Genomic DNA, 25,255 nt, shown 5'->3' on the forward strand with positions numbered 1-25,255 from the left:
TTAGAGTTAACAATCTAAACGAGACTCTAAATCAGACTCAAAGTATTAATACTCAAAGTATTAATATGTTTGTGTTGTGTTTAAGAATAATATCTCTCTCTCTCTCTCTCTCTCTATATATATATGGCATTTTGAGTATTTGTATTAACAGAAGTTGTTGACCTTGTTGGGATATCTAATAGATTGGTCTTGCTATTTCAATTTAAAATGTATAATTGAGTAATTTATTTTGACTTGTGATTTAAGTTGAAAAGGAAATTAAAGGTTTTAATAACTTTACCTGTATAGTGCTCACTGGGAGGCAGTAAATTTTTTATAATTTTGCATGTATTACTGGGAGAAAAATGTGTTTCAATGAAAAGGTGTGTAGTGACTAGAGTACACCCAAAATGTGTTTCAATGAAAAGGTGTGTAGTGACTAGAGTACACCCTTCCAAGTTTCTCAGTCTGATTCTACGGGAATTATTTTACAATGTTGCAGATTGTAGATAACTGTAGCAATGCAAAACAATTTTGTCCGCGATTGTCAATTCTGTCCTGTATGGAAAAGCTTCTGTGAACTTTACTCCCTCACTGGGGAAGAAGCTAGCTTTGCCTCCATCTACATTGTCACTCTGATATTCCTAATCTATGAATATGTCTAGTTTGTGGGCCATCCTTTATACCAGTTGTAATACCTTACCAGGTTCCTCACTATGGTGGGTTAAAGCGTTCCCCTCCAAATTCGTATCTGCCTGGAACCAAGGAATGTACCTTTACTTGGAAATACAGTCTTTGTAGATGAATTAGGGTGGGCCTAAAACCTGTAATTGCAGGGAAGGCCATGGATTGCCAGCAGCAACTGGCACCTAGGAAGAACCAGGAGGATTTGTCCCAAGAGTCTTCAGAGAAAGCGTGGCCCTGCCAATACCTTGATTTCCAACTTTTAGCTTCTAGAACTGTGAGAGAGTAAACTTCTGTTGTTTTAAGTCACCCAGTTTATGGTACGTTGTTATGGCAACCTTAGGCAGCTCATATACACTCATCAGTGAGTTAATTAAAATCTTTGACATGTGTTCAATTTGTAGCTGTATGAGAGTTACAATTTTACCTTTCTTTGAAAATGTTGACTGTATTAACTCATTCATACCACTTGGGAATCTGGTGAGTCAGGGACTATTACCCTCTTTTTACAGATGGAGAAACTGAGACCCAGAGGAACTAAACAATGTTCCCCAGAGCATATTTAGGAAATAGCAGACCAAGGCATTCAACCCAGAGGATCTCACTCCAGAGTTTGGCTGTCTAAAAACTCAGCATTCCTGGTACTTACAAAGTTTAATATAATAGATGCTTCAGAATTTTCTAAGGATTGGGAAAGTTTCATCAAGCATTTAAGTACTTTAAAACAAAATACATTAAATTTGTTTTCATTTAAATGATTATTATTTTACTAAACTGTATAGGAAATCAGTTATTAAAATATTATTAAGTGATAAAATACTCCTCACAGTAATTATTACAATTAGATTTCCAAACAAAATAATATATAGAAAACTCAATAAAGAACTAGGTTTTACATTTATTTCTTTAACAAATCAAATATTAATTTACAAAGCCAGTTACCCCCATTAACTTTTTTTTGTGCACAAAAACTGCTCCCAAGGTCATCAGAATTCACCTCCCAAGGACATCAGAATTCACCTCGACTGAGTTATGAAGGGAGTAGTAACAAATTTTGTTGTCTATTAATATGTTCATCCCAAGTGAATAAATCAAACTCTTTCAGCTTTCAGGTCAGAATTCTTCAAAGCTCTTGGAATACCATGTCCCCACCCTTCCCCTCCTCCCCTGAAACTTCTTACACCCAACTCCTGCTGGTTCTTCAGGAGGTAGCTCAAAGCCTTCTCTGAACCCCATTTTAAGTGAGCATCCCTCATCCCTACTAAGAGCCCACTCAACGCACTTACACAATTATAACTCTGTGTTTATGTAATTATTTGATTAGTATGCAGCTCCCACACTAGACTGTAAGATCCCTGCAGACAGGAACATGTTGGTGGTGTTCTCCATTAAATCCAGAATGTGACACAGTGTCTGGAATATAGTCAGTCCTTAATAAAGATTTGCAGAATGAAGGCAGTGATAAGCAATGGAGAGGGCATATGGCCTGTCTTCAGTGGGGAGTTCCCCATTGTGTGAAATATTAGAAGGACCCAGTTCTGTGTCTCCTACTTCAGACACCAAAAGTAGGCAGTGGACCTCCTTCCTCTGTCCACCTCCAGCAGCTATGACTTGCCAGCCAATCAAATGTTCCATACAGGATACCACTCTCAAGTAGGTGATTTAAAGACCCAGGGACAGTTGGGAAATTATTGATGACAGCACATAGACAGCCTGGCAGCTATAGGACCACAGATGTCCAGTGGCTGTGGTTTCTATATTGTCCGTGGAATTGTCCTAAACAGGTGATTCACTGTGGCTCCAGCTCCTTGCCCACTGTAGGCCTTGGCCTATTTTCAAAGCCTGGTCCTAAAATAATTCTGTAAATGACATGTTCTTTCCAAATATTTTTTTCTTCCTGAAGCTAAACAGAGTGGGTTTTCTGTTACTTACCATCAGAAATCTTGATTTAAATGCATATATGTATGTCTAAATATATATATGTACAGGTATATAGATATATTCCCTCTCTATATACATTCTCGCTCATATATATATATATATATATGATAGACAAATTTTATTGTCCATTATTATGTTCATCCCAAGTGAATAAATCAAATCCCTTTAACTTTTAGGTCAGAATTCTTCAATCTGCTTAGAACACTGTTTCATATGTATGGGAAAGGAGAGAGAGAATGGAAGAGAATAATTCACAGAGCCTGAAAATATGAAATGAAATCACCTTTACAAGTGTGGGGCCGTGTTTGGGGAGCACGGGGGTGTAGAGGCGGAGGGCTTCTCTTTAGGTTGGAAACAATTGTTATTCACATTACAACCACCGATTGTGACTAAAACCATTGTGAAATATACAAAACATCCACATTTCTTTAAGTGTGGAACAAAGATGACTTGGAGATACATGAGATTATTTTAGGTGGAGTGCCCACCTGGCATTAAATAACACCGAATCACACAGTGAGAAATTAATTCCTTTTTCTGTTGTCTATCCATCCTTTCAATATGACAGGGGACACCATGCCAGATTGCTACCTCTTTACTACTTATTAACACTTTGTTGGCTCCCTTTTTAACCAAGAGAAGGCAGCTGTAGGTTCAGTATATTCAGACAATAGTCTCTAGCTAGAATTTAATTATATTTTTGTTGTTGCTGTCTTTAGTTTTCTATTACCTCTTATTTATGCCAAGCCATGCTAATTTTCTACTTGTAACCATTCTAAATTTATTTCAGTTAGAGAAGTGAGTCAACTTAAAAATACTGAGTAAATAACAGCACAGATGGAATACAGGGCACAAAAGCCAAAGATGGTGAACGATTGTCTTCAGTTTAGTAAACACTGAGAGAGTCCATCAATTAGAGCCACAGATACAGAATGCAAATGACTAAAAACAGAACCTGAAAACAACAAGTCCTTCAGAAACATATCTGAAGGCATGCATGTGAACAAACCACTTACTTCTTTGAGACTCAAGACCAAAGACAGCAGTGAGGTTGGAGAAGGCAGAGGTGGAAATTATCATGATTAAACGGAAAGCAGGTAGGTTAAACGAACACAGTAAGGCATGTCAGCACTCTCTTGAGGAAGAATCCACACAAACAAAGAATGGTTGTCAAATCCTGTCTACCTCCTCCTTCAGGGAAGGAAGGATCTTCTCATGCACAGAAGCAACAAATGGCAACTTTCTGAGTAAGAGAGAGTGATGGGTCAATCTTGTTATCCTTGGTTTTGAGATGATACGATCTATAATTATATGCCAACATTTAAATTTTAAATTTTATTCTCTTGCCTCATTTAAGTTTTCTTAAATCAGTAATTTTCAATTGAAGAGAGTGATTTTTTTTTTCAAACTGCCTACATAGCAAAGAATCTAGAATGTTCCACTGGTGGTGGCAGAAGCAGGCATCCCAGCTCTCCCTCACCTTCCACTCAGGTAAAACCAATGAAAGTGCATCATGCCCTTCTGGAGGAGAGGATTGAGGAAAAGACACAGCATCACTTCTTCAGTGAGGGCCACAGTCTGTAACTGTCTCCCCTCCATCCATAAGACCACGGGGCTGGGATATGGGTAGTAGGGCAAGAGAGCTGTTTGCCTTTCAGAACAATAGTCTATGAGTAAGTCTATGAGTAGAAGATAAGCTTTAGAAAGAGTTGTTCCCGGCACCATAATAATTCGTAAAATGTCTTAGAAGTGGTTATACAGCAATCTTGACGAAGGTTGCAGAAGTAATGCAAATAACTCTACAAGAACAAAATACCTTACCTTTAAACCCTGTGTGAGCTCTTCAAAAACTTTAAAAAGAGGTACATTCTGAATAATATAAAACTTGTGAGGGAACATGCCCCAGCAGTAGATCCTGTATAATTTAAGTAGACCAAAAAGGGGCTGCCACCCAGAATGGCTTTTTAATGACAAAGATTTAGTTCGTTCCAGCAGGGAATACCTTCCATAACTTAGATACGGTCTTTCTTTTCCTCCTTCCCTCTCTTTCTTCCTTCCCTTCTTCTTTCCTTTCACTGCTAACCTCCTGCTTTCTGAGTTCTTGCATCTGACGAATAGCCCCCAAGGTTATCTGTTGGTTTATTGGACATGACTTGTTTTCAGACTTTTTTCTCCAGAGCTTACGACCATCAGGGGAAACTGGTATGGTGAGACACACTTTTCATCTGCAAGTGGTGGTTTATGGGTGCAGGCTCCATAGCTGATGATATGATATTTCAAATCCTGACTTTACTACTTACGAGCTGTGCAACATTGAGCAGATTACTTCATTTTTTTAAATTTTTTTGCCTCAATGTCTTCATCTATAAATGAGGATAATAACATCACCTACTTAACTGGATTTGGTGAGGATTCATTGGGTGAGTTCTTGCAACATGCTGAGAACAGGACTCCCCCATAAGTAAACACAATATAATTGTTAGCTTTACATGTTTTGCTTTTCTCATATGCTTTTTTTGGGGGGGAGGGGCAAGAGTTCTACTACCCCCAAAAGAGTTGAAAATTTTTCTACTGTTGCAGATGGTTGTAGCTATTGTTCAAAAGAGACTACCATATTGTTCTACCCATACTTTTCATCAAGTTTCTCTTTTCCATCTCAGAATAACTTTGTTCTTCAGAACATAAAACCTCACTCCCCATTATTCTCAAGGTCAGATCCTCCTTGCCGCTGTCTTTACTCAATGACTTCTTGTGATTCAGTGCCTTCCCTCAGGCTATTCTCATCAGTGTCATGTCATCACCTAGAAAGTACCTAGTTGAACCTTCTCTTTTACCCAGAAGGAAACTTGGCTCCTTCCAAGCAGTCATCTTACACAGTTTCACAGTTAATAAAGAAGGACTGAGGAGACTGCTGGTTTCCTGACTCTTGTTCCATTGCTCATTCTCCATTACCCTTTCTTTCTCAACTTTTGGTGGCATTTTAAACAGGACGTCTCTGGTTTCTTTGCACTGTCAGAGCTACCTCTCTCTTCAATGACTTGAATTTCTGCCCCTGTTAAAGAAGTCTCTGATGAAGGGATGTCTTTGGATTTACTTCTCCCCAACACACAGTGGACATCCAGAGACCCGGCATACTCATGTGTTCATTCATTCACTTAAGCTTTTTTTTGAGTGTCTAAGTAGTTTGAGGGTTTCAGGAATTCAGGGTTGAATGACAGTGTCCCCGTGTTAGAGAAGCTTGTGTCCTGGTTGTGTGGGCATGCAAATAAATAACAAGTTACAAGAAAGCAAACAATGCCTAAGGGATAAGCAGAGAACGCTTTTGGGAAGGAGGATATACCTCACCCAGCCTGAGGGTCATAGGTCAGGAGAAGCTTCCTGCCGGGTTGATCCAGAATCTGGATCTGGGACTAGGCATTAGCCAGACGAAGACAAGGGGCAAATGTGCTTTAGGCAGAGGGGCCAGAATGTGGGAAGGACAGCAAGGACAGCGGTAATAGCAGGGAACTTTGGGGAAGTGCCAGAAGTTCTTTTCAGTCGGAGGGTGAAGTTAGAGAAATTAGGAGCAATGAGGTTGGAAAGACTTGACTAGGTCTTGTAAGATCTGGTAGGCTGCACAAAAATATTTTATTCTAGCTGTGACAAGCAACCCATGTAGAGGTGTAATCAAGAGGGTATCACACCTTTTACACGTTTTATTCTATGGTAGCAGCAAGGAGAATGACTACCACACTGTTTGGAGGTTACTGAACTAATTAATTCAGGTGTGCTAAGAAAGGAGGGTATCTCAGAGCAAAGAAATACATATCTGAGCTGAAATATTAATCATCTACCATTAAATAGCGTATTCATCAAATACCGTTAAATTCTTGAGAAAATCTAGAAGTGCAACTTTCCCATTTCTTTTCATCTGTCAACATTTTCTTTAATAACCTGCACTTTCTTGCCTTAACTGGATTTAGCTAGCCCAGGTTGTTTTACTATCCTTTCTTTCTGTTCTATTTTTAACCAATCAAGAAAGACTTAATTCCCTTGGTTTTGTCTACAATTTCAATGGTCACCGATTTAAATTGCTGTTAAGAAGCAGATTGTGTGTGGACAATCTTATTTAACATCAGGTTTCTAATTTGGTAACATTTAACATGCAGATAAATGTACTATGCTTTTATGAAATTTCATTTCTTTATACCTCTACCATGGCTATCACAAAGCAGGGTTCTGGATGCCCTATTTACTGGCAGTTGACATTTGAGTAAGTAACTTACACATACTGTACAGATAGTTCATTTTAAAAAGGGGCCCTGACTAAACTTTCGTCAACAATTTGATGAATCAGCAGAACTGCCAAGATAACCTCCCATCTAGAAAAACAAAAAGAAGAAATACATAGTTTTGCAATTTTTTTTATTACCCAAGATAAGCTCAAAAGGGTCCGTTCCTGAGTTGCCATTATCCTTATTAATTCAAATAAAACAGATTTAACCAGGGTTAGGCAAAGTGCAGAATAGCAGCTTTTTGGAAAGAACAAGTCTTGCTGTCATTGTACACCAAAGTTTTGTAACCTTTTCCTGTATTAGGAGTAACGAGGATGTCAACAATGATACCTTCCCAAGTGTAGGTGACTGAGTTTTCAGCGCGCGCGCGCACACACCCCCCTTCCCACCTTCCCCCACACACACCTTCGAGCTGTTCTTGAGCTGCTTTTGTGCACTTCGGTCCACCTCTGCAGGTGCCCTTTGTCTCTGGGTCCTACCCTGACCTCTCCCGGGTACTCACAGAGTCTGCGTACTGGGCGGTAAGCTGGGGATGCGTTGAATATCCTTGCAGGTGACTCTGAAGTCCTCCTCCTGATGGCACTCGCAGCGTGGAGACGAACACCCCTTTCCGCCCAGGCCCCTGGGCAGGGAGAGCAGCAGCACCAGCTGCAGCAGGTCCGCCGGCCTCATTTTCCACCGGACCTGGGGCTATTTCTCCATCCTCCGCAATCGCCTCATTCTCGGTCCTCTGCACCTCGGGTTACCCCAGGCCAAAGGAGACCCGGGAGTGGGAGGGGTGGGAAGAGGGAGGGTTCCAAGGGGTGTGACCTCACCACTGTAGAGGAGGCTGGAGAAGGGAAAGAAGAGGCACTTAAGTGCTCCGCTTCCCTAGGCAACCTCGACCCAAACAAGCCTGCTTGCTGCACTCTCCTTGGCTGGACCCACGCAGTCCGCTCCGTCTGTTCCCTGACACCCAACACCCGTCCTGGCTGTCCCCTCTGTTTTCCAGCCCGATCCCCCGCGCTCCTCCCATTAGTTCTCTCCAAAGCCTAGTTTAGATGCCCCCTCCTTTCCTCGTCTTTAATTCCAAGGTGCCATCATCCCCCGCGTGTAGCCTTCTAACACCCTGTCTGCGTGGTGCCCACTCGCACGCACTCCTTATCCAAAGTCCCCGCGGAGTGGACCGTCCCCGGGCGGACCAATGTCCTGCAGAACTTCAGCTCCTCCTGGCCAGAGACATTTTTGCTGAGAGTCGGAGGCGGGCGCGCAGCCCTGGCCAGCCCGCGGTGCAGCTGAAGCCGTCGCCCGCACCTCTGGCGGATCCCCGCTGCTGCCCAGCTCCAGCGGCCAAGCGCGTGCTGGAGATCAACTGGCAGCCGCAGCCTCACCCTGCAGCCCGCGGCTCCACGAGGCAATTCAGGAACTGGACTTTGGGGCCATCTGCTGGGAAGAATCGGGAATGGCAGAAACAGTTCCAGGCTCCCTGAATGGGTTCAGAGTGGAAATTCTGGTCGGTCCAGGAATTTTATTGAGCCATATTCCCTCTAGAACATGGGAAGAAAAATAATACTTAAGTGGCACACTCACCATTTTTTGCACAGTGGCCAAAAAAAGTCATTACAAACATAAATCAGATTGTGCCTATTTCCTTCTTAAAAGTCTTCAATTGCTTGCTTATTCCTCTTGGGATAAAAGGAATGCCGATTCTTTCTATTCTGCATAATTCCTTTTACATGAACTTGGCTAAGGCAGGAAGGAAAAGGCTGTGGTGATGGAAATCAGAAAAAAAGAATAAGAAAGATTGACTGGAGAAAGACAGGAGGGAATACACTGGGTTTCTATACCTTAATTAGGCTGGAGGTTAAGTGGATGTATACATTTATCAAACCTCATTAAACTGTACACTTAAAATATGAGAATTCCAAATTTTACAGAAGCTTTATTCATAACCACTAAACGAACTAAATGTCTCTCAACTAGATAATGGATAAACAAACTCTGATACCTCCACATTGGAATACTATTCTGCAATAAAAATGAATGAATCGCTGATACAACATACACAAATCTTTTTGTTGTTGTTTTTAATCACCATGACATTGTTACAGAACAAATCTTGAACACATAATGTTAAGTGAAAGAAGCCAAATTCAAAATATTACGCATTTACATGTAATTATTCATATTAATGATTCATTTATATAACATTCTCAGAAAGGCAAAACTATAGGAACGGGAAAAAGATCAGTGGTTTTAAAGGCCTGGGGTTCAGAGGAAAGGCTGACTACAAGTGAACACCAGAGAATATTATGGGTAATAAAACTGTTTTAAATCTTGCTTGTGGTGATGGTTCCATGGTTGTTAATGCGGTGAATCATAGTGATTGAGTTTTGAATGTTAAATCCACCTTACATTACAGGGATAAATCTCACTTGATCATGATGTATTTATCATCTTTTTAATATACTCTTTAATTAGATTTGCTAAAATTCTGTTTAAAAGTTTTACATAGATGTTCACAAGGGATAGTAATCTGTTGTTTTCTTTTCTGTAGCTTCTTGGTCAAATTTTGCTATCAGGGCAATTAAGTCCTCCATCACAGGGTAAATTGGGAAATAGTCCTTCCTCTTCAAATTTCTATAGGAGTTGCTATAGAACTGGTATTATTTCTTTGTTACTTATTTGGTAGGAGTCACCAGGGAAGCTGTTGAAACCTTGCATTTTCCTTATTGGAAGGTTTTTAACTATAAATCCAATTTCTAAACATAGATATAGGGCTATTCAAGTAGTATAATTCTTCTTGAGCAGTTTGTGTCATATAATGAATTGTCATCTTATATTTATATAATCTATCCTAATGTCAACCTTGTTATGCCTGATTTTGGTAATTTGTGTCTTCTTTTTCTCCTAAGTACTTTATCCAGAGGTTTATTAATATTCTCAAAGAAGGAAATTCTTGTTTCTTAGATTCTCTATTATATTTTCATGTTCTATTTCAATGATATATGCTCTGCTCTTTAATATTTTATTATTCTGCCTACCTGGGGTTTAATTGCTCTTCTTTATTTCTTAAGGAGAGGTTTCTTAAGACTGAGGTCACTGGTGTGAGACCATTTTTCTTCTATAATATTGTATGTTTATAGTGCTGTAGACTTGCCGTATACTACTTTAGAGACATCTTTCAGATTTTGATATCTTGAAATTTCATTCTCACTCCGTTTAAAATATTTTAATTTTTCTTTTAGATATCTTCCTTGATTTGTGGATTCTTTAGAAGCATGTTAGTTTCCAAATATTTGAGGAATTCACTGATATTATTCTGTTATTAATTTCTAAATTACATTTTATGCAGGGAAAATAGTTTGTATAACTTGAACACTTTGAAATTTAATGAGACTCATTTTATGATTCTTAATATGGTCAATCTTGCTAAAATGTTCAGTGTGTACTTGAAAAAAATGTGTGATCAGCTTTTGTGGAGTTGTGTGTTCTACAGATGACTTTAGGTCAAGTTGTTGAAAGTGTTGTTTAAGTCTGATGTATTTTTGCTAAGTTTAAAGTCTACTTGTTATATCAGTTGTTGAGCTATGGGTACTGAACTTTTTTACTACAATTGGAGATTTGGATTTTTTCCCCTCATTGCATTTTTATCAGTTTTTTCTTCATGTAATTTGAAGCTCATGTATTTTGAAGTTCTATTATTTGGTAAATAGGTGGTTAGGACTTTTATTTTCTTGTTCCCTTCATTGTTATTCAATGGCTTTCTTTATACCTTGTGAAAGCCTTTGCTCTTTAATCTACTTTTCTGTTACTGATAGAGCCAATGCAACTTTCTTTTGATCGGCGTTATCATTGTATGCTTTTTTTCATACTTTAACCTCTCTGTGTTTTTATATTTAACGTGTAGTTCTTATAAACAGCATAGAGTTGGGCCTTGCTTTCAGTCTTACAATCTCTGCCTTTTGTTTGGGTTTTAAAGATCATTTACATTTAATGTCATCATTCACATTAGGTTTAAGCAGATAATCTTGCTGTTAGTTTTCTATTTCCCCCACTGTTCTTTGATCCAATTCTCCTTTTATTTTAAACATATGCTTATATTAATTAAGAAATTTTTATGATTCAGTTTAATGATCTTTGCTGAATCGTAGCTATAACTCTGGTTATTATACTCATTGCTTTGAGGTTTATAGCATGTACCTTCAAGTTATCATAGTCTATATTCAGTTGATAGTATACCAATTTACACATGGTTTAAAAGAACCCTTCAACACCATGCTTGTTTATATTCCATTTCTCCTTCCCTGTCTAACCTTTATGCTTCTGTTGCCATACATTTTACTCATACATAGGTTATAAATCCTGCAATACAGTGTTATTATGTTTTAAAGAGATTCAAATAATAAGACAGTTACCACTTCCGGTCTTTCTCATTCCTTAGTATTGATCCATATTTTCCACTGCTGTCGCTTTCCTGTTGCTTGGATGGCTTTCATTAATTTTTTTTGTCATACATATCTGCTGGTTATAAATTATTTCAGCTTTTGTGTGTCTAAACAAGTATTAATTTTGTCTTCTTTTTAAAAAAGGATATCATTCCTAGGGGTAGAATCATAGATTGACATTATTTTTAACTTTCAGTACTTTAAAAATATTGCTTCATTTTCTTGTTGCTTGCATTGTTTAGAAGGACAAATCTGATGTCAAAGTTTTTTTGCTTCTTTATAGTATGCTTTTGTTTTTCCCTTACTCAGGCTACTTTTCAGACTTTGTCATTGGTTGAGAGCAATTTGACTGTAACGTGCCTTGATATACTTTTCTTCATGTCTCCTGTGCTTGGGGTATTTTGAGATCCTTGGATTTGTGTGTTTATGGTTTTCATCAAACTTCAGAAATTTTTCAGCCATTGTTTCTCCATTTCTGTATATATATATTTTGTTTATCTCTTTCCTCTCTTTTGAGTATTCCAATTATTGCACTTATTAGGCTAATTAACATTATCTCACAAAGAGAATATTGATGCTTTTCTCAGTAAAAAATTATTTTTCTTTTTGTTTTTGATTATGGATAGTTTCTTTTGCTATGTCTCTAAATTCAGTATTCTTTTTTCTGTCCTCTTATAATATTTAATCTTCCACTAATCCCATCTAATGTATTTTTTATCTCATAAATTAGATTTCCATCTCCAGAAATTCAATTTGGGGCTTTTAGAGAATATTTTCCTTGTCTCTTTATATAATACTTTTTGAACATTTAAAACATAATGATCACTTTGATATCTATATTAGTTTCCTAGGGCTGCTGTAACAAAGTACCACAAACTTGGTGGTTTAAAATAAGATAAATGAATTTGTTCACAGTTCTGGAGACTAGAAGAATAAAATTAAGGTGTGGGTAGGGCAAACTTCCTCTGAGGGCTTTGTGGGTGGATGTCTCCTTGACTATTCCGAGTTTCTAGTGGTTGCTGGGAATCCTTGACATCCCTTGGATTATATCACTGCAATTTCTCCTCTGTCACCATCAGGTGTTCTTTTTGTGTGTCTCTGCATTCAAATTTCCCTCTTCCTATAAGGACATCAGTCATTGTATTTGGATCCATGCTAATCCATTATAACCTCAAGTTAATTTAAATATCTGTAAAGATGCTATTCCCAAATAAGGTCACATTCACAGGTACTGGGTGTTAGAATTTCAAGATATCTTTTTGGGGATCAAAACTCAACAGTGTCCTTGTTTGATAATTCAAATATATATATTTTTGTCAATTTTGGGTCAGTTTAGATTGGTTGTTTTCTGTCCTCAAAATGGGTTGTATTTTTCTGTTTCTTTTATAATTTCTTTTCTGTTTCTTGCCTGATAATTTTTGTTTGGATGGCAGATATTGTAAATGTTACCCTTTTTGACACTGGATTTTTGCATTCATTAAATATTCTTGAGATTTGTTGTCAGATGTAAATTACTTTGAAACAATTTGGGATTTGTAGATCTTGGTTTTAAGTTTTGTTAGGTGGGACTAACACACATATAATCTAGGGCTAGTTATTACTCATTCCTGAGGCAAGACCCTTCTGATTACTATACCCAGTGCTCCATGAATTATGAGGTATTTCAAATCTGGCTGGTGGGAAGAGTCACTATTCCTGGTACCCTGTGGGCAACAGGCAATTTTACCTCCAATCTTGCTGGTTGCTTTTTTCTCCAGCCTCATTTTTTTCACATGTGTGTAATGATTAGTATTCTGCTGAATCTTCCATGGATACCCTTTATAGTTTTCTGAAGTTTTATCTCTACATAGCTCTCTCCCTCCTATAGTTTGTCCTGCAAACTTCACCCACCTGCATCTTCTCAGATTCTCAGCTTTGTCTCCCCAGTTTAAAGCATCCACTGGGTTCTGCCTGGGTTTCCTCTCCTTGCTCTATGATCTGGAAACTCTCTCAAGGCAGTAAGTTGTGGTAATCATAAGGCTTTCTTTATTTGTTTCCTGTCTCTTAGGGATCATGGTCCTTCTTGGTATGATAACCACTGCCTTGAAAAGCATTGCTTCATATATCTTGCCTGCTTTTTTTGGTATAGTTCTGGTTGAAGGGTAAATCTGATCTCTGTTACTCCACCTTTGCTCAGAACAAAAGTGGTATGCCAAAACTTATAACACTTTACATCAAGATTCAGACAGCATGAATTGGCTTAGTGGCAATTATAATGTAGGCAAAAACTCTTATGCATACCCAGTTTCAGTTCAGCAAATTGGAACATGCCTTAGGACTAACAATGTTCTAATAGTCTGCTCAACAAATTGCTATGACAATTAATAAGACAATTTTCTTTCTTTAGCATAACTTTTAAAATGGGGCAAATAAACACATGAGATAAGATGATGATCAATCTTTATGATTAGGTTAAATAAAGAGAAAAATGCACTCGGATCCATTAAACACACACACAAAATCATTTTAAAGGTAACAAATGAACGAGAATGGCTATAGAACACTACTTTTTCCTTCTTGTAGAGGACTTATTAGCATGGTTCAAATATTAGAAAGTGGTATTTGGCAATTCAGGCCTCTGTGTGTTTTATCTTTTTTCAAAAAGTAGCCATTAAAGTGGAGCGTTCCACTAGCTCCATTCCAGAACCTCTTTATTGATTAGCTATATTGCTTAACTACAGAAATGTTTTACGATTTTTGTTTCATACATTAATAGTGACTCACTTTGATCTAAATGCATAAGAATTGCTGTGCTTTATATCTGTGATGCTCTTGGCAGTGATAATTACCTATAAATAGTAAGTGTGTGGCTGAAAAGAACTTCATGGAATCAACAGTGCTTCAACACAATGAATGGCTAAAGATGATTCTTTGAGTAGTGGGCAATATCATCCTTGCAATATCTTGTTTTTTTCATGTTGACTCTTCTTAGACTTGAAGGTAACTTGCAAACTTGATGTAGAAAGAGTCAACAACCATTTACAATTGTTTTCTGCAGATGTAAAGAGGTGAATTTCACCACTGAATGATTGAGAGATAATTTTGAGTAGTTCCATTTAGTCCCGCCTAAGCAAGCTTTGGGGGATATCCATTTTTTTTTTTTTTTTACCTGTAACATCATACTTGATGTCTTCTTTCTTATGACTTATAATTGTGTAGTGATACTACAAGGGAGCTTGACCATCTGTGGCGGCTAGAGGGAACAGAGCAACATCCAATGATGCAGGTGGTCACCAAGAACAATGCAGGCTACTTTTGCAGTAACACCCTCCTCTGATGCCTATGGGCAGAACAGCTAGCTTCAGGCTATGAACAGTGCTTGCTTGAGTGGAGGCTGGGCACTCTGTCAACATAGACTTTCTCCCTATGCCTGCAGGTCTGCCTCCCCAACCTTCTATTTCTCCCTTTCCAGGACCCCCTTCTTTTCTATTATCACATTCCCAGTCAGGAACTTCTTTTCTTTTGGGGGAAATCTCTTTCTTTTCTTTAGATATTTTCTTCCAAGTCATTTGTTTATAGCATAACTCCTTTTGACAGCAGGAGTCATAAAAGGGCTTAATATACTCATTTGCAAAAGGGCTTAACATACTCATTTTGCACAGGGTCCTACAACAAATTACACAGCCTGTCCTATCTGAAGATGTTTATGTTGAGTATTCAAAAGCCAGGAGGAAAATGCTTTATTTTCTTCTTCTTTTTCTTCCTCAACTCCTCTCCATTTGTGCTTTCTGTGGTAACATCCCATCTTTAAGGCAGTGAGTGTAGAACAGTGTGGCTGGCAGAAATGGAGATAAGGGGAGAACAAAGGTGAAAAAAATTCATATTTGAGGAAAATTTTGGTTAGTATTCCAAATACATTTTTGTGTCTGTTGTTGTATCAGTCCATTCTCACACTGCTATAAAGAACCACCTGAGACTGGGTAATTTATGAAGAACAGAGGTTTAATTGACTCATAGTTCCACTGTACAGGAAGCATGGATGGAGAGGCCTCAGGAAACTTACAATCATGGTGCTTCGAAAGGTGAAGAGGAAGCAAACACCTTTTTTACATGGCAGAGTGGGAGAAAGAATGAAGGGGGAAGTACTACACACTTTCAAACAAAAGATCCTGTGAGAACTCACTCACTATTATGAGAACAACAAGGGGGAAATCCACTTCCATGATCCAATCACCTCTCACTAAGTCCCACCCCCAACATTAGGGGTTGCAATTCCATGTGGCATTTGGAAGGGGACACAGAGCCAAACTATATCAGCTGTTGTTGTTTCACAGTTTTATAAATTTGCAAGTTATTGGTGAAATACAACTTCTGTCCCTTCTCATTGAAACAGTACTACCTCTGTTTGCCATCCACAGCTTCTTACATAATAGATGTCTTCCCTTCTCTACATTATTCATTCTACATGAGTTGGGTTAGTATGCTCATGTCAATGCTTTTAGGCTAGCCCCATTCCAGAACGTCTTTATTGATTAGTTCATCTAGGCATTTAATGTTTCATATAGTTCAAAAGTGTTTCCGATGAAATTGCTCAAGAAACTAGATCTAGAATTAACATCTTGGATCTTACAGGCTGGTGATCTCATTAATGTAATCTTAGTCAAGGCTCTTTAGATTTCAATCAACAGAACTAATCTTACGCCTCAAAAGGGAAATCATCACGAGGCAACAAGCTATTAATATATTATTTGTAAGTGTCTAGAACAAAATAATAGACTACCAATATTCCTGGAACTAACATTTTGAGGATGTCATAGTATTTGTCAGCTTACATATAATGTTAGCTTACATTCAATAATACTTACCATGAATTTGGCACTAGGTTTAGTGCTTTACACACATTTATTTATTTACCAAACAACTCTACACATGAAGTACTATTTTTATTGTTCGCATTTAGAAAAGGAAAAAATGAAGGCACAGAGTGATTAAGTAACTTGTTTGAAGTGACATTGCTGATAGATATTATAACTGACTTGAATCCAAGTGGTTTGGGTCCAGAATCTGTGCATTTAACCACCTCCAGTTGCCTCTAAGTGTATTGTAGAAAGCAAGCCCAGGAAATGCAAGTGGGAATAACAAGGCTTGGATCCAGGAACTTGGAAGTTGTCAGGAACCAGGGCTGTATTCTCTTGGGCTTATTTCCTCATGGCTGTGTAGTTTATTTCCTCTCACTGTTTTACTTACTTCTGTGTCTCTGCAGGTTAGCATTATCAGCTGCCTCTTGAACACAGATGAAGATGTCCACCTCTTTGTGATGACCTCAGCTCTTACCTGTACATCAAGACTATTCTGGTAAGCAATTGGGAGCTTGAGTCCTAATTTTAGATTCTCAAATGATAAAGAGCCTGACTGGCCCATATTGTCTCAGGTATCTGTCTACTCCTTGTCTAATCCACCATGGTGAGACAGGTAGAAACTTTGTATATCATAACCTAGGCTGGTGGGGCCAACACTGTGGGTAGAATCATTCCCAGTTAAGGGGTTATGTGGGTGAGGCATGTCAAAAATATCTCCCGCATCTACCTTTGTCAAGGTATTATGTAATGAGAAGATCATTGATGACACTAATCCTGAATAGGTACAATTTGGGGGAAAATGTGTTGAAACCTTAACCCCAATGTTACTGTTTTTGAAAATTGGGCCTTTAAGGAGGTAGTTAAGGTTAAATTAGGCCACATATGAAGTTCTAATTCAACATAATGGAGGTCATTGTAAGAAGAGAGAGAAACCATGTATGTGCTCATACAGGAAAAAGCCTATTTGAGGATACAGAGAAAAGATGGACATCTGCAAGCCAAAGACAGAGACCTTAGGAGAACCCAAACTTGCTGACACCTTGATCTTGGACTTACAGCCTTCAGAACTGTGAGAAATAAATTTTTGTTGTTTAAGTCACACATTCTGTGGTATTTTATCAAATCCATAGTAAACTAATACATCATATAATCTCTGTGTGCCCCTACTTATCATGGTTTGCAAAAGGAGGGTACTGCAAATGATATTCATATTAGTTCGTTATGACACTGCTATAAAGAACTACCTGTGACTGGGTGATTTATAAAGGAAAGTGGTTTAATTGACTCACAGTTGTACATGGCTGGGGAAGCCTCAGGAAACTTACAATCATGGCAGAAGAGGGAGAAAACACACCTCCTTTTTTCACATGGTGGCAGTAGAAAGAAGTGGGCAAAAGCCCCTTATAAAACCATCAGATCTCCTGAGAACTCACTCACTATCATGAGAACAACATGGAGGAACTGCCACATGATCTAATCACCCGTCACAAGGTTCCTTCTCCAACGTATGGGGATTACAACTCAGATTACAATTCAAGATGAGATTTGGGTGGGGACACAGAGCCAGACCATATCAATACTCTTTGTGGATTTTTCCAAATCTAAACTCAGATGAGTCTGCTTGAGTATGGTGCTGTGTTTGTATAATGTCTGTTGGCCATAGTGATTAAAAGTAATACATATCTTTGGGAGTTATGAGACAATTTTATGTAAAACCTATTTTGTTGGCTTTAACTCATTTTGTCTGTTTTGTCAAGACAAAGACAAGAGAAGATTCAGTGATGTGACTTCACTACATTTTTTTGGGATGCCACAGCTTCCCAATTGAGAGCATACCACATGATAAACAGTTGCTATAAATTCAATAATATATTTAAGCATTTATTGATCAAAATGAACTAAAATATCTGATTTTTAACCCTTTGGTCCCAGTTGTGTCCTGAGATTTTTTATTTATTTGGTTAATATCACTCTACAAAATAAGGCCTCTAAAATTGAATCAAATTCTCTAAATATGGTTAAACCAGGGAATACAGGCTTTGGACAATCAGTTTTTATTAATGTAACTCATGATTACATTAGTTCTTTCAGTTGGCATTTCTCCTGCAGTTGATCTGATTATCACTTCTTCAGAAAGTTTCTCTTTTTTGGCTTTCCATAGAAACCTATGTAGTATTCTATTACACAGAGATTTGTAATCATTTATTAGCCTTTTTCTCTCACGTGGTTCTGAACAATTTGAAAGCAAGATCTATGTTGTTTATTTCCTTGTTATCATACTGCACCTTTAGTGTCTAAAACAATGTCTGGATCATAAGAAATATCCAGCATACATTTGCTGAATTATATGAATGAATTGTTTTGAAAGTTAAAATGTTAACAAAGAGTTATGCTTCTACATGCATATGGGCAATTTTATGGCTGTTCTGAATTATCTTAAACTCTGTGTCCAGTGGAATGTATTCTTGAGGAACAATTTCAAGGAAGCAGCTTGAAGACAGCTGCAAATGCATAGAAGGTTTTTAGAATTATTTTATGTTCAAACCAATGAGATAGTTTTATGTTTCAGTGTTGGCCAGAAAAGATATTTGAATAATTCTACTATATCAACTTTATGTGCTAATTATTTATGACTCTGCCTGTGTGTGTGTGTGGGGGGGGTGGCGGGAGTGGGATAAGGAGGGAGGGAAGGAGAGAAAGGGAGAGAGAGAGACAGTGAGAGAGAGATGAACAGAGAAGGGCAAGTGAGGAAAGGGTGAGAAGAAAGATAAACATTTAAAAAGGTTAGGTCCCTTTGAAGGGCCAATAGAAGGGACCAACTGGGAAATGGATTATAGAGTACAAAATTGTTAGATTAGGGAACCCTTGTTATTTAACATGATCTAACTCTTCTTCACGTAGCCAGGGAAGCTTTGGCAGATCAGATAATATTTGATTTTAGCCTCAAAGAAGGAAGGGGAAGTGGTCTTTTTGGCAGAGAAGAAAAGGGCAATTCGCATGACTAATTTGTTACTTCTTAGCTTTTCCAAAGTTCAGTTTTTTATTGAGGTTTTCATTCTCTTCGTGACTGAAACCAACTCCCCTCAGTACAAAACATTTCTTTGATGTTCTAAAGTGAGGAGATGACACCTAGACTGAAGTAGTAGCAGTCAATAGCTGACAGCCTCACATCTACTTTTGCTGTGCCCTGAATGAGCCATATGCTTTTAGGCAAGTCCCTTACTCTTTCAACGCCAAACAGGTTGGACCACATAATCTTCTCTGCTCCCTTCCGGTTACAAGAATTTGTGAGTCTTTGGAACAATATGCTGGACCCTGGTATTAAGGAGATTTTTACCTTTCAGTGCTAGAAATTGTCCTTCCCTGTCCCCGCACCGCTCCCTTGCCCTTTTTCTACCCCTTCCCCAACTTACCGTAGTCCTGGGGGACTCTTTTTGTCCCCCAAGGAGTAAAATTACAGTCAAGGGTAAGGAAGTATTTTTATTCACTTTCTATCTGGAGTTTGCCCCCTACAGGGGAGGCTGGTCCTTTAAAAAAACATAGAGCAGGGCAAGAGGGCGCGGTCGAGGGATCAGGCTTTTTCCGGGAAAGTTACCCGAAGGCCAGCCATATGGCATCCTGGGATTTGCAGTTTTTTTCCGGGACGCTCTTCCTTGGTAACTCCTTGATAGTGAAGCCGAGGTGGACTACAACTCCCAGAGGGCAAAGCGGCGGCAGCGGGGTCCAGTACTCTCGTTGTGGCTGGGCGGCTAGTTCAAGTTGCCATAGCTGCCAGTCTGGGGAGAGCAGAGTCGGTTGAGTCGCAGCGTTTGGTCAGTTGCACCTTCTGGGTCGCTGGTAGCCGCGGGAGCCGGGTGGGGCCTAGGCGATGATCCGGCATTAACGAGCTGGGGTCATCCTCCGTGTCAGGTACCTGCCCCCACCTCCCGTTTTCCCTTTTTCGACCACTTCCCCATCTTACTGTGGACGTTTTAGTCCCACTTCCCCTCGTCCCAGGGGTGGGGACCTCGGAGCGGCGCGGGATCTGGGGTGGGGCCGTGGATGGGTGGAGTGTGTGCAGAGGTGAGGGGAGACGGCGCGCCCGTTCTCCCGAGGCCTCCCTCTGTCTGCAGGAGTGTCAGCGGTCAGGTCCTGGCCAGATTATCCAGAGAATCTGGGCTACATTGATTGTCCTTTCTTTTGGAGCACCTTGCTCCACCGCTAGCACCTGTGAAGCCTTAAGGGCCAGGAGATTGGACTCATTCGGTAGGTCCTCCAGAGAACCGTCTGACATTTCCTTGCCTGTCCTGTAGAACTTGATATATATGTATATATATATAATACCTGTTCTGTAGTCACTGAAAGCTTGCTACTCTTTGGAACGCTGGACCCCTCTTTCTGTGCCATTATGGGAGTTGCCCCAGCCTTACCTGTTAGCGGCCCCTTAATTGAATTGTTTCGTAAAATGACCTGACATTGAATCCCAGCTGCATCTTTTTGGTTTGATGGAGCCAATCTGTTATGTAGGCGTCTGGTAAAACTCGACCATTAGTTGCAGCGTTGAGTATTCCGTAAAATATCTAGCACAGTGCCTGGCAGCATCTGTTCTTTATTTTTTGTTAATTATGCAGAGTAGTGTTATCTAATACAGTGTGAGCCACACAGGTGAATTTAAATTTTGTAGTACCCACATTAAAAAAGTAAAAAGAATCTGGTGAAATTAATTTTAATGGTTTATTTAGCACAATATAGAAAAATGTTTTCAATGAAGTAAATATAAAACTTATTGAGTTTTTTACTTGTTTTTGAGTCAGAGTTGGCTTTGTTGCCCAAGCTGAACTGCAGTGGCGTGATTTGGGCTCACTGCAACCTCCACCTCCTGGGTTCAAGCAATTCTCCTGCCTTAGCCTACCGAGTAGCTGAGAATTAGAGGCACCTGCCACCATGCCTGGCTATACATTAAAAAAATATATATTTTAAGTCTTCAAAGTCTACTGTGTATTTTACATGTGTAGTACATGTCAGTTTGACCTGGCCAGAGCTAGAGCTCAGTAGCCATGTGTCTAGTGACTGATGTACTGGCCAGCACAGATGAGTTTAAAGCTTTGACAGTTTCACATTGGCACACATAAATTTGGTTGTGCCTATGACTCATTTCAGGGGTGATGGTGGCTGTTTTGTTAGAAGAGTGAAGTGTGCACTGTACCTATATTCTCTCAGCATATCTTGTCTGCCATTTCAGAACCTAGGTCTCTGAGCTGTTTCTTGACAGTTTGTCTTGATTTCTTGATTAACTTTTTCAAAATATTTTTTTTTCTTTCTCCAAATAGTGTACAGATGTAATCCCAGATGTACCTTTTATGTAGACAAATCCCAGTTCTCTGGATCACTTCCTGTGGATTCCTACAGATTGCTTTGAAAGCAGTCACAAATAATTGAAAATATTTCTGTCTACAGCTCTTTCCTACAACCGAAGGCATTTTACTCTTATTTATTTAATTGTAGTACTGGGTATATAGGAAGCTTATAAAATATTTCCTTTAGCAGTGTTAAGCTGGCTTAGAAGTACAATTGAGTCACCATATTCAGAATTAACATGTTAATTTTATTACCTTAGTTACTGACTGATAGACATGCTCATGCTTAGTACTTTTGGCCAGACTTGGGCTGCGGTTCACACTGGAGCATGGTCTGGCAAGCCTCAGGGATGACCAGGCATGGATGGAAGTCACCAGTGACATTATGTTGGCTGGGTACTTGGATGTGAAGAATTGTAGTGAGGTCACTTGGGCTTTTGAATGATTCTAGGAACATTTTCTCTGTTCTGTGTTATGCCATAATATGTACATAGGGACCTAATTTTCATATTTCAGAATTTAAAAATGTTTAAAGTTATAGGTGTGTCTTACCCCCTTGTTTTGTTTATTTGTAGGTGGCTTGGGGAAAGTGTAGTAGCAACCAAAGATCATCTGCTTGACGAGGCCCTTTGCCCTGAACCTCATGAAGAAATGATAAGAGACAGACATATGTGCCTAAGAAGAGCGTTGAGCTCAGAGAAGAGCAACTTGGAGTTTTGGGGGTGTGCTTTGTAAGTATGCTTTCTCCCTGAGTTTCTGAGATAACACATCTTTTTTGCATACTTACGGTGGAAAAGACTATGCCAACAAATAGAGTTTTGGGAGCAAGAAGCCCCTTTCTAATATATAGTATAAAAATAAAATAGAATGGTTGTGTATGCAATGTTACAAAAATTCAGATGAACAAAGTAGGTAAGTTGAGATATCCTTTATAACTTTAACAGATGCAACACTGATGCGCCTGTTTCTATTAAGCGAGGAATTGAGAACCTATTTTGTCCTGGGCACTCCTTTTACCGACCTTATATAATTCCTTTATCACACTTATCTTTTACAAAGGAGGCCGTTGAGTTTCAGGTGATTTGAATTGTTTGGGATTCTGGAGCTAAAAGAATGGTTTTTCTTCCCAGGTCTTCTGACTCTAAATTTCAGTCTCACCCACTGGCAAGGGGCTTCATTGCTGTTTATAACTGCCCTTTAATAGAATTTGATTCACACTCGGTATTTTTGGATAAAGGGTACCATATATGGCACAGTGTGCAGTTATTCATCTCTTTCAATGTTCAAAAAGTTCTATTATCTTAGTTTTTTAAAAAATATAATTATTGAGGCAAGAGATTATTATAATTTGTGATTTCCATAAATAAATTCCACATGAATTGTCATTGATAATCAAGGGTGTAGTGTTAAAAGTTTAAATTTACAACATAGATATAAAAATTTTGGACGTTTTTTAGGATTTCATATTTTGCTTCAGTAGATAAAATGCTCTGAAACATAGAGAGGAGACACACTGTGGCCTTGCAATAATAACACTCTATATAAGATCAGTGGTGTGCAACATTTATAGGATTAGGCCAGGTGCCGTGACTCATCCCTGTAATCCCACAGTTTGGGAGGCCAAGGCAGGAGGATTGCTTGAGCCCAGGAGTTTGAGGACACCTTGGGTGACATAGCAAGACCTCTTCTCTACAAAAAAAAAAAAAAAAAAAAAGCAAAACATGAGCCAGGCATGGTGGCATGTGCCTTTGGTCCCTGCTACTCAGGAGGCTCAGGTGGAATGATCACTTGAGCCCAGAAGGTTGAGGCTGCAGTGAGCTGTGATCACACTACTGTACTCCAGCCTGTGACAACAGTCTTTAAAAAAAAAAAATTCTTAGGATTAAAGAATTTTAGAGCTAAATAGGAGGCCTATTAGGATAATTTGGTCTAGAAATTTTGGGAATAATATAAAAATAACCTGGATTCACTATTATCCATGTGATGTCCCTGGGTTGATTCTGATATGAAGTATTTTCAACACATTCATACTACTATAGTTTTTTTTTTTTTTTTTGGTAACAATGTATTGTTTCAGATATGTTCTTTTTTGTAACAATGTACTGTTAGAATTCTACCTTGTCTCTTTTAGCAGATACATAGTATCCTAGTGATTAGATACATTTAATGTATTCTTATCCAGTGGATTTGTATTTTTTTCTTATTCTTTTACAACTATAAAAAATTCAGTCACTCTGTTGCCCAGGCTGGAGTGAATGAATGCGCTCATGGATGAATGGGTGAGTGAATTAAAATTTCTGAAGAATGTCTATAGTGAAATTCTTATACATATGCCTATTCATAAAATGTATCTATATATCTATATAAATATTTTATCTTCCTAGGATAATAGTCATAGAAGTAGATTTTCTGGGTCAAAGTCTATGTATATTGCTAATTGATTGATTGAGACAGGGTCTCACTATGTCACCAGGCTGAAGTGCAGTGGTGCGATCTTGGCTCACTGCAGCCTCTACCTCCCAGGCTTGAGCAGTCCTCTCACGTCAGTCTCCCGAGTACTTAGAGCTACGGATGCACACTACCACACCCGCCTAATTTTCTTTTACTTTTTGTAGAGACAGGGTCTCTCTATGTTGCTCAGGCTCATCTCAAACTCTTGGGCTTAAGCAGTCCTTTTACCTTGGCCTCCCAAAATACTGTGATTACAGGCATAAGCCCCTGTGCCTGACCCACATTATTTATTTTTACTTGTATTGCCAGGTTGTTCTCCAGAAAAGCTAATGAATTTTTTATTTTTAATTTTTATGGGTACATAGTAGATATACATGCTAATATAGTTTTTATAGTTAATACTTTTATAACAAGGTATGCCCTTGCTAACCCTGGGAGTGAGAGGTTTTTAAATCTGTATAAGACAGATACACAATACCATTTTATTATTTTAATTTGCAATTATTTAGTGAAATAACAAATAACATTTTGTTAGGGTCATTTGATTTCTGTGAATTGTCTGTTTATATATCTGTTGCATCTTTTACAACTGGACTGTTCTTTTCCTGTGTTTTTGAAAGAGCTGATTAACCCTTTGGTTCCCATATAATGCAAATATTTTTCTGAGTTTCTTTCTTTCTTCCTTTCCTCCCTCCCTCCCTTTCTTCCATCTTTCCTTCCTCTCTTTCACTCTCATGCTCTTGTTCTCGTGCTCTCTCTTGCTTTCTCTCTCCCCCTCTGTCACTCATGCTGGAATGCAGTGGTGTGATCTTGGCTCATGGCAGCCTCGACCTCCTGGCCTGAAGTGATCCTCCCGTCTTGGCCTGTCAAAGTGCTGTAGTTGGAGGCATGAGCCACTGTGCCTGGCCTGATAAACATTTAGAATCTACTCTGCGTACAGGGTTTGCTATGAAACAGGCGCTCATGAATGGATGAATAAGTACTTGTGAATGAATGTGCTCATGGATAAATGGATGAGCTTTAAATCTCTGCTTCTCAGGCACTTGTCCATTTGATTTTGTCTCTTTCCTATTCTGAGGTGCTCGACCAGGGTGGACTCCTGATGAAAGCGGAGCAAAAATACAGCCTGGGACTGAGCCTGTTAGGTTTTGTTTGTGGAATAGAGATGTCGGTGTGTAAGAAAGCTTTCTACTTTTTTGAGTTTGGGCAAGTTAACTTTTGGAAGCTGTTTTCTTACCTGTAATATAGGTTACAGCTATGTTTACAGGGCTGTTGTTGGGGTTAAATTAGTTAATATGAGTAAAGTGCTTAGAACAGGACCTGGC

At 38.8% G+C, this 25,255-nt stretch overlaps 2 protein-coding genes and 1 long non-coding RNA gene across 9 annotated transcripts in view; 2 read left to right on the top strand and 1 right to left on the bottom strand.

The window, feature by feature from the left end:
• The window catches only part of TSHR (thyroid stimulating hormone receptor), a 151,482-nt gene extending 143,285 nt beyond the window's left edge, over positions 1–8,197 (bottom strand). For both annotated transcript variants that reach the window (XM_032287722.1, XM_032287720.1), the window contains exon 1: positions 7,381–8,197. In XM_032287722.1, the coding sequence (XP_032143613.1) occupies positions 7,381–7,550 (170 nt within the window). In that variant the 5' untranslated portion in view covers positions 7,551–8,197. The remainder of the gene's footprint in view (positions 1–7,380) is intronic.
• LOC116557932 lies at positions 7,299–17,243 on the top strand. Its single transcript, XR_004271758.1, has 2 exons — positions 7,299–7,399; positions 16,548–17,243. It is a non-coding gene; the product is annotated as an uncharacterized LOC116557932 (long non-coding RNA).
• A 2,605-nt stretch (positions 17,244–19,848) lies between these two features.
• The window catches only part of CEP128 (centrosomal protein 128), a 445,248-nt gene continuing 439,841 nt past the window's right edge, over positions 19,849–25,255 (top strand). For 4 of the 6 annotated variants that reach the window (XM_032287725.1, XM_032287723.1, XM_032287724.1 and 1 more), the window contains exons 1-2: positions 19,850–20,052; positions 22,055–22,210. The gene's annotated coding sequence lies outside the window, so the exon portion shown is untranslated. Of the gene's footprint in view, positions 20,053–22,054; positions 22,211–25,255 lie in introns of all 6 variants that reach the window. The other 2 variants (XM_032287728.1, XM_032287726.1) reach the window with 2 other exon arrangements.

Source organism: Sapajus apella, unplaced genomic scaffold (assembly GCF_009761245.1).
Source record: "Sapajus apella isolate SASKATOON/1434 unplaced genomic scaffold, GSC_monkey_1.0 scaffold20, whole genome shotgun sequence".
Lineage (NCBI taxonomy): Eukaryota > Metazoa > Chordata > Mammalia > Primates > Cebidae > Sapajus > Sapajus apella.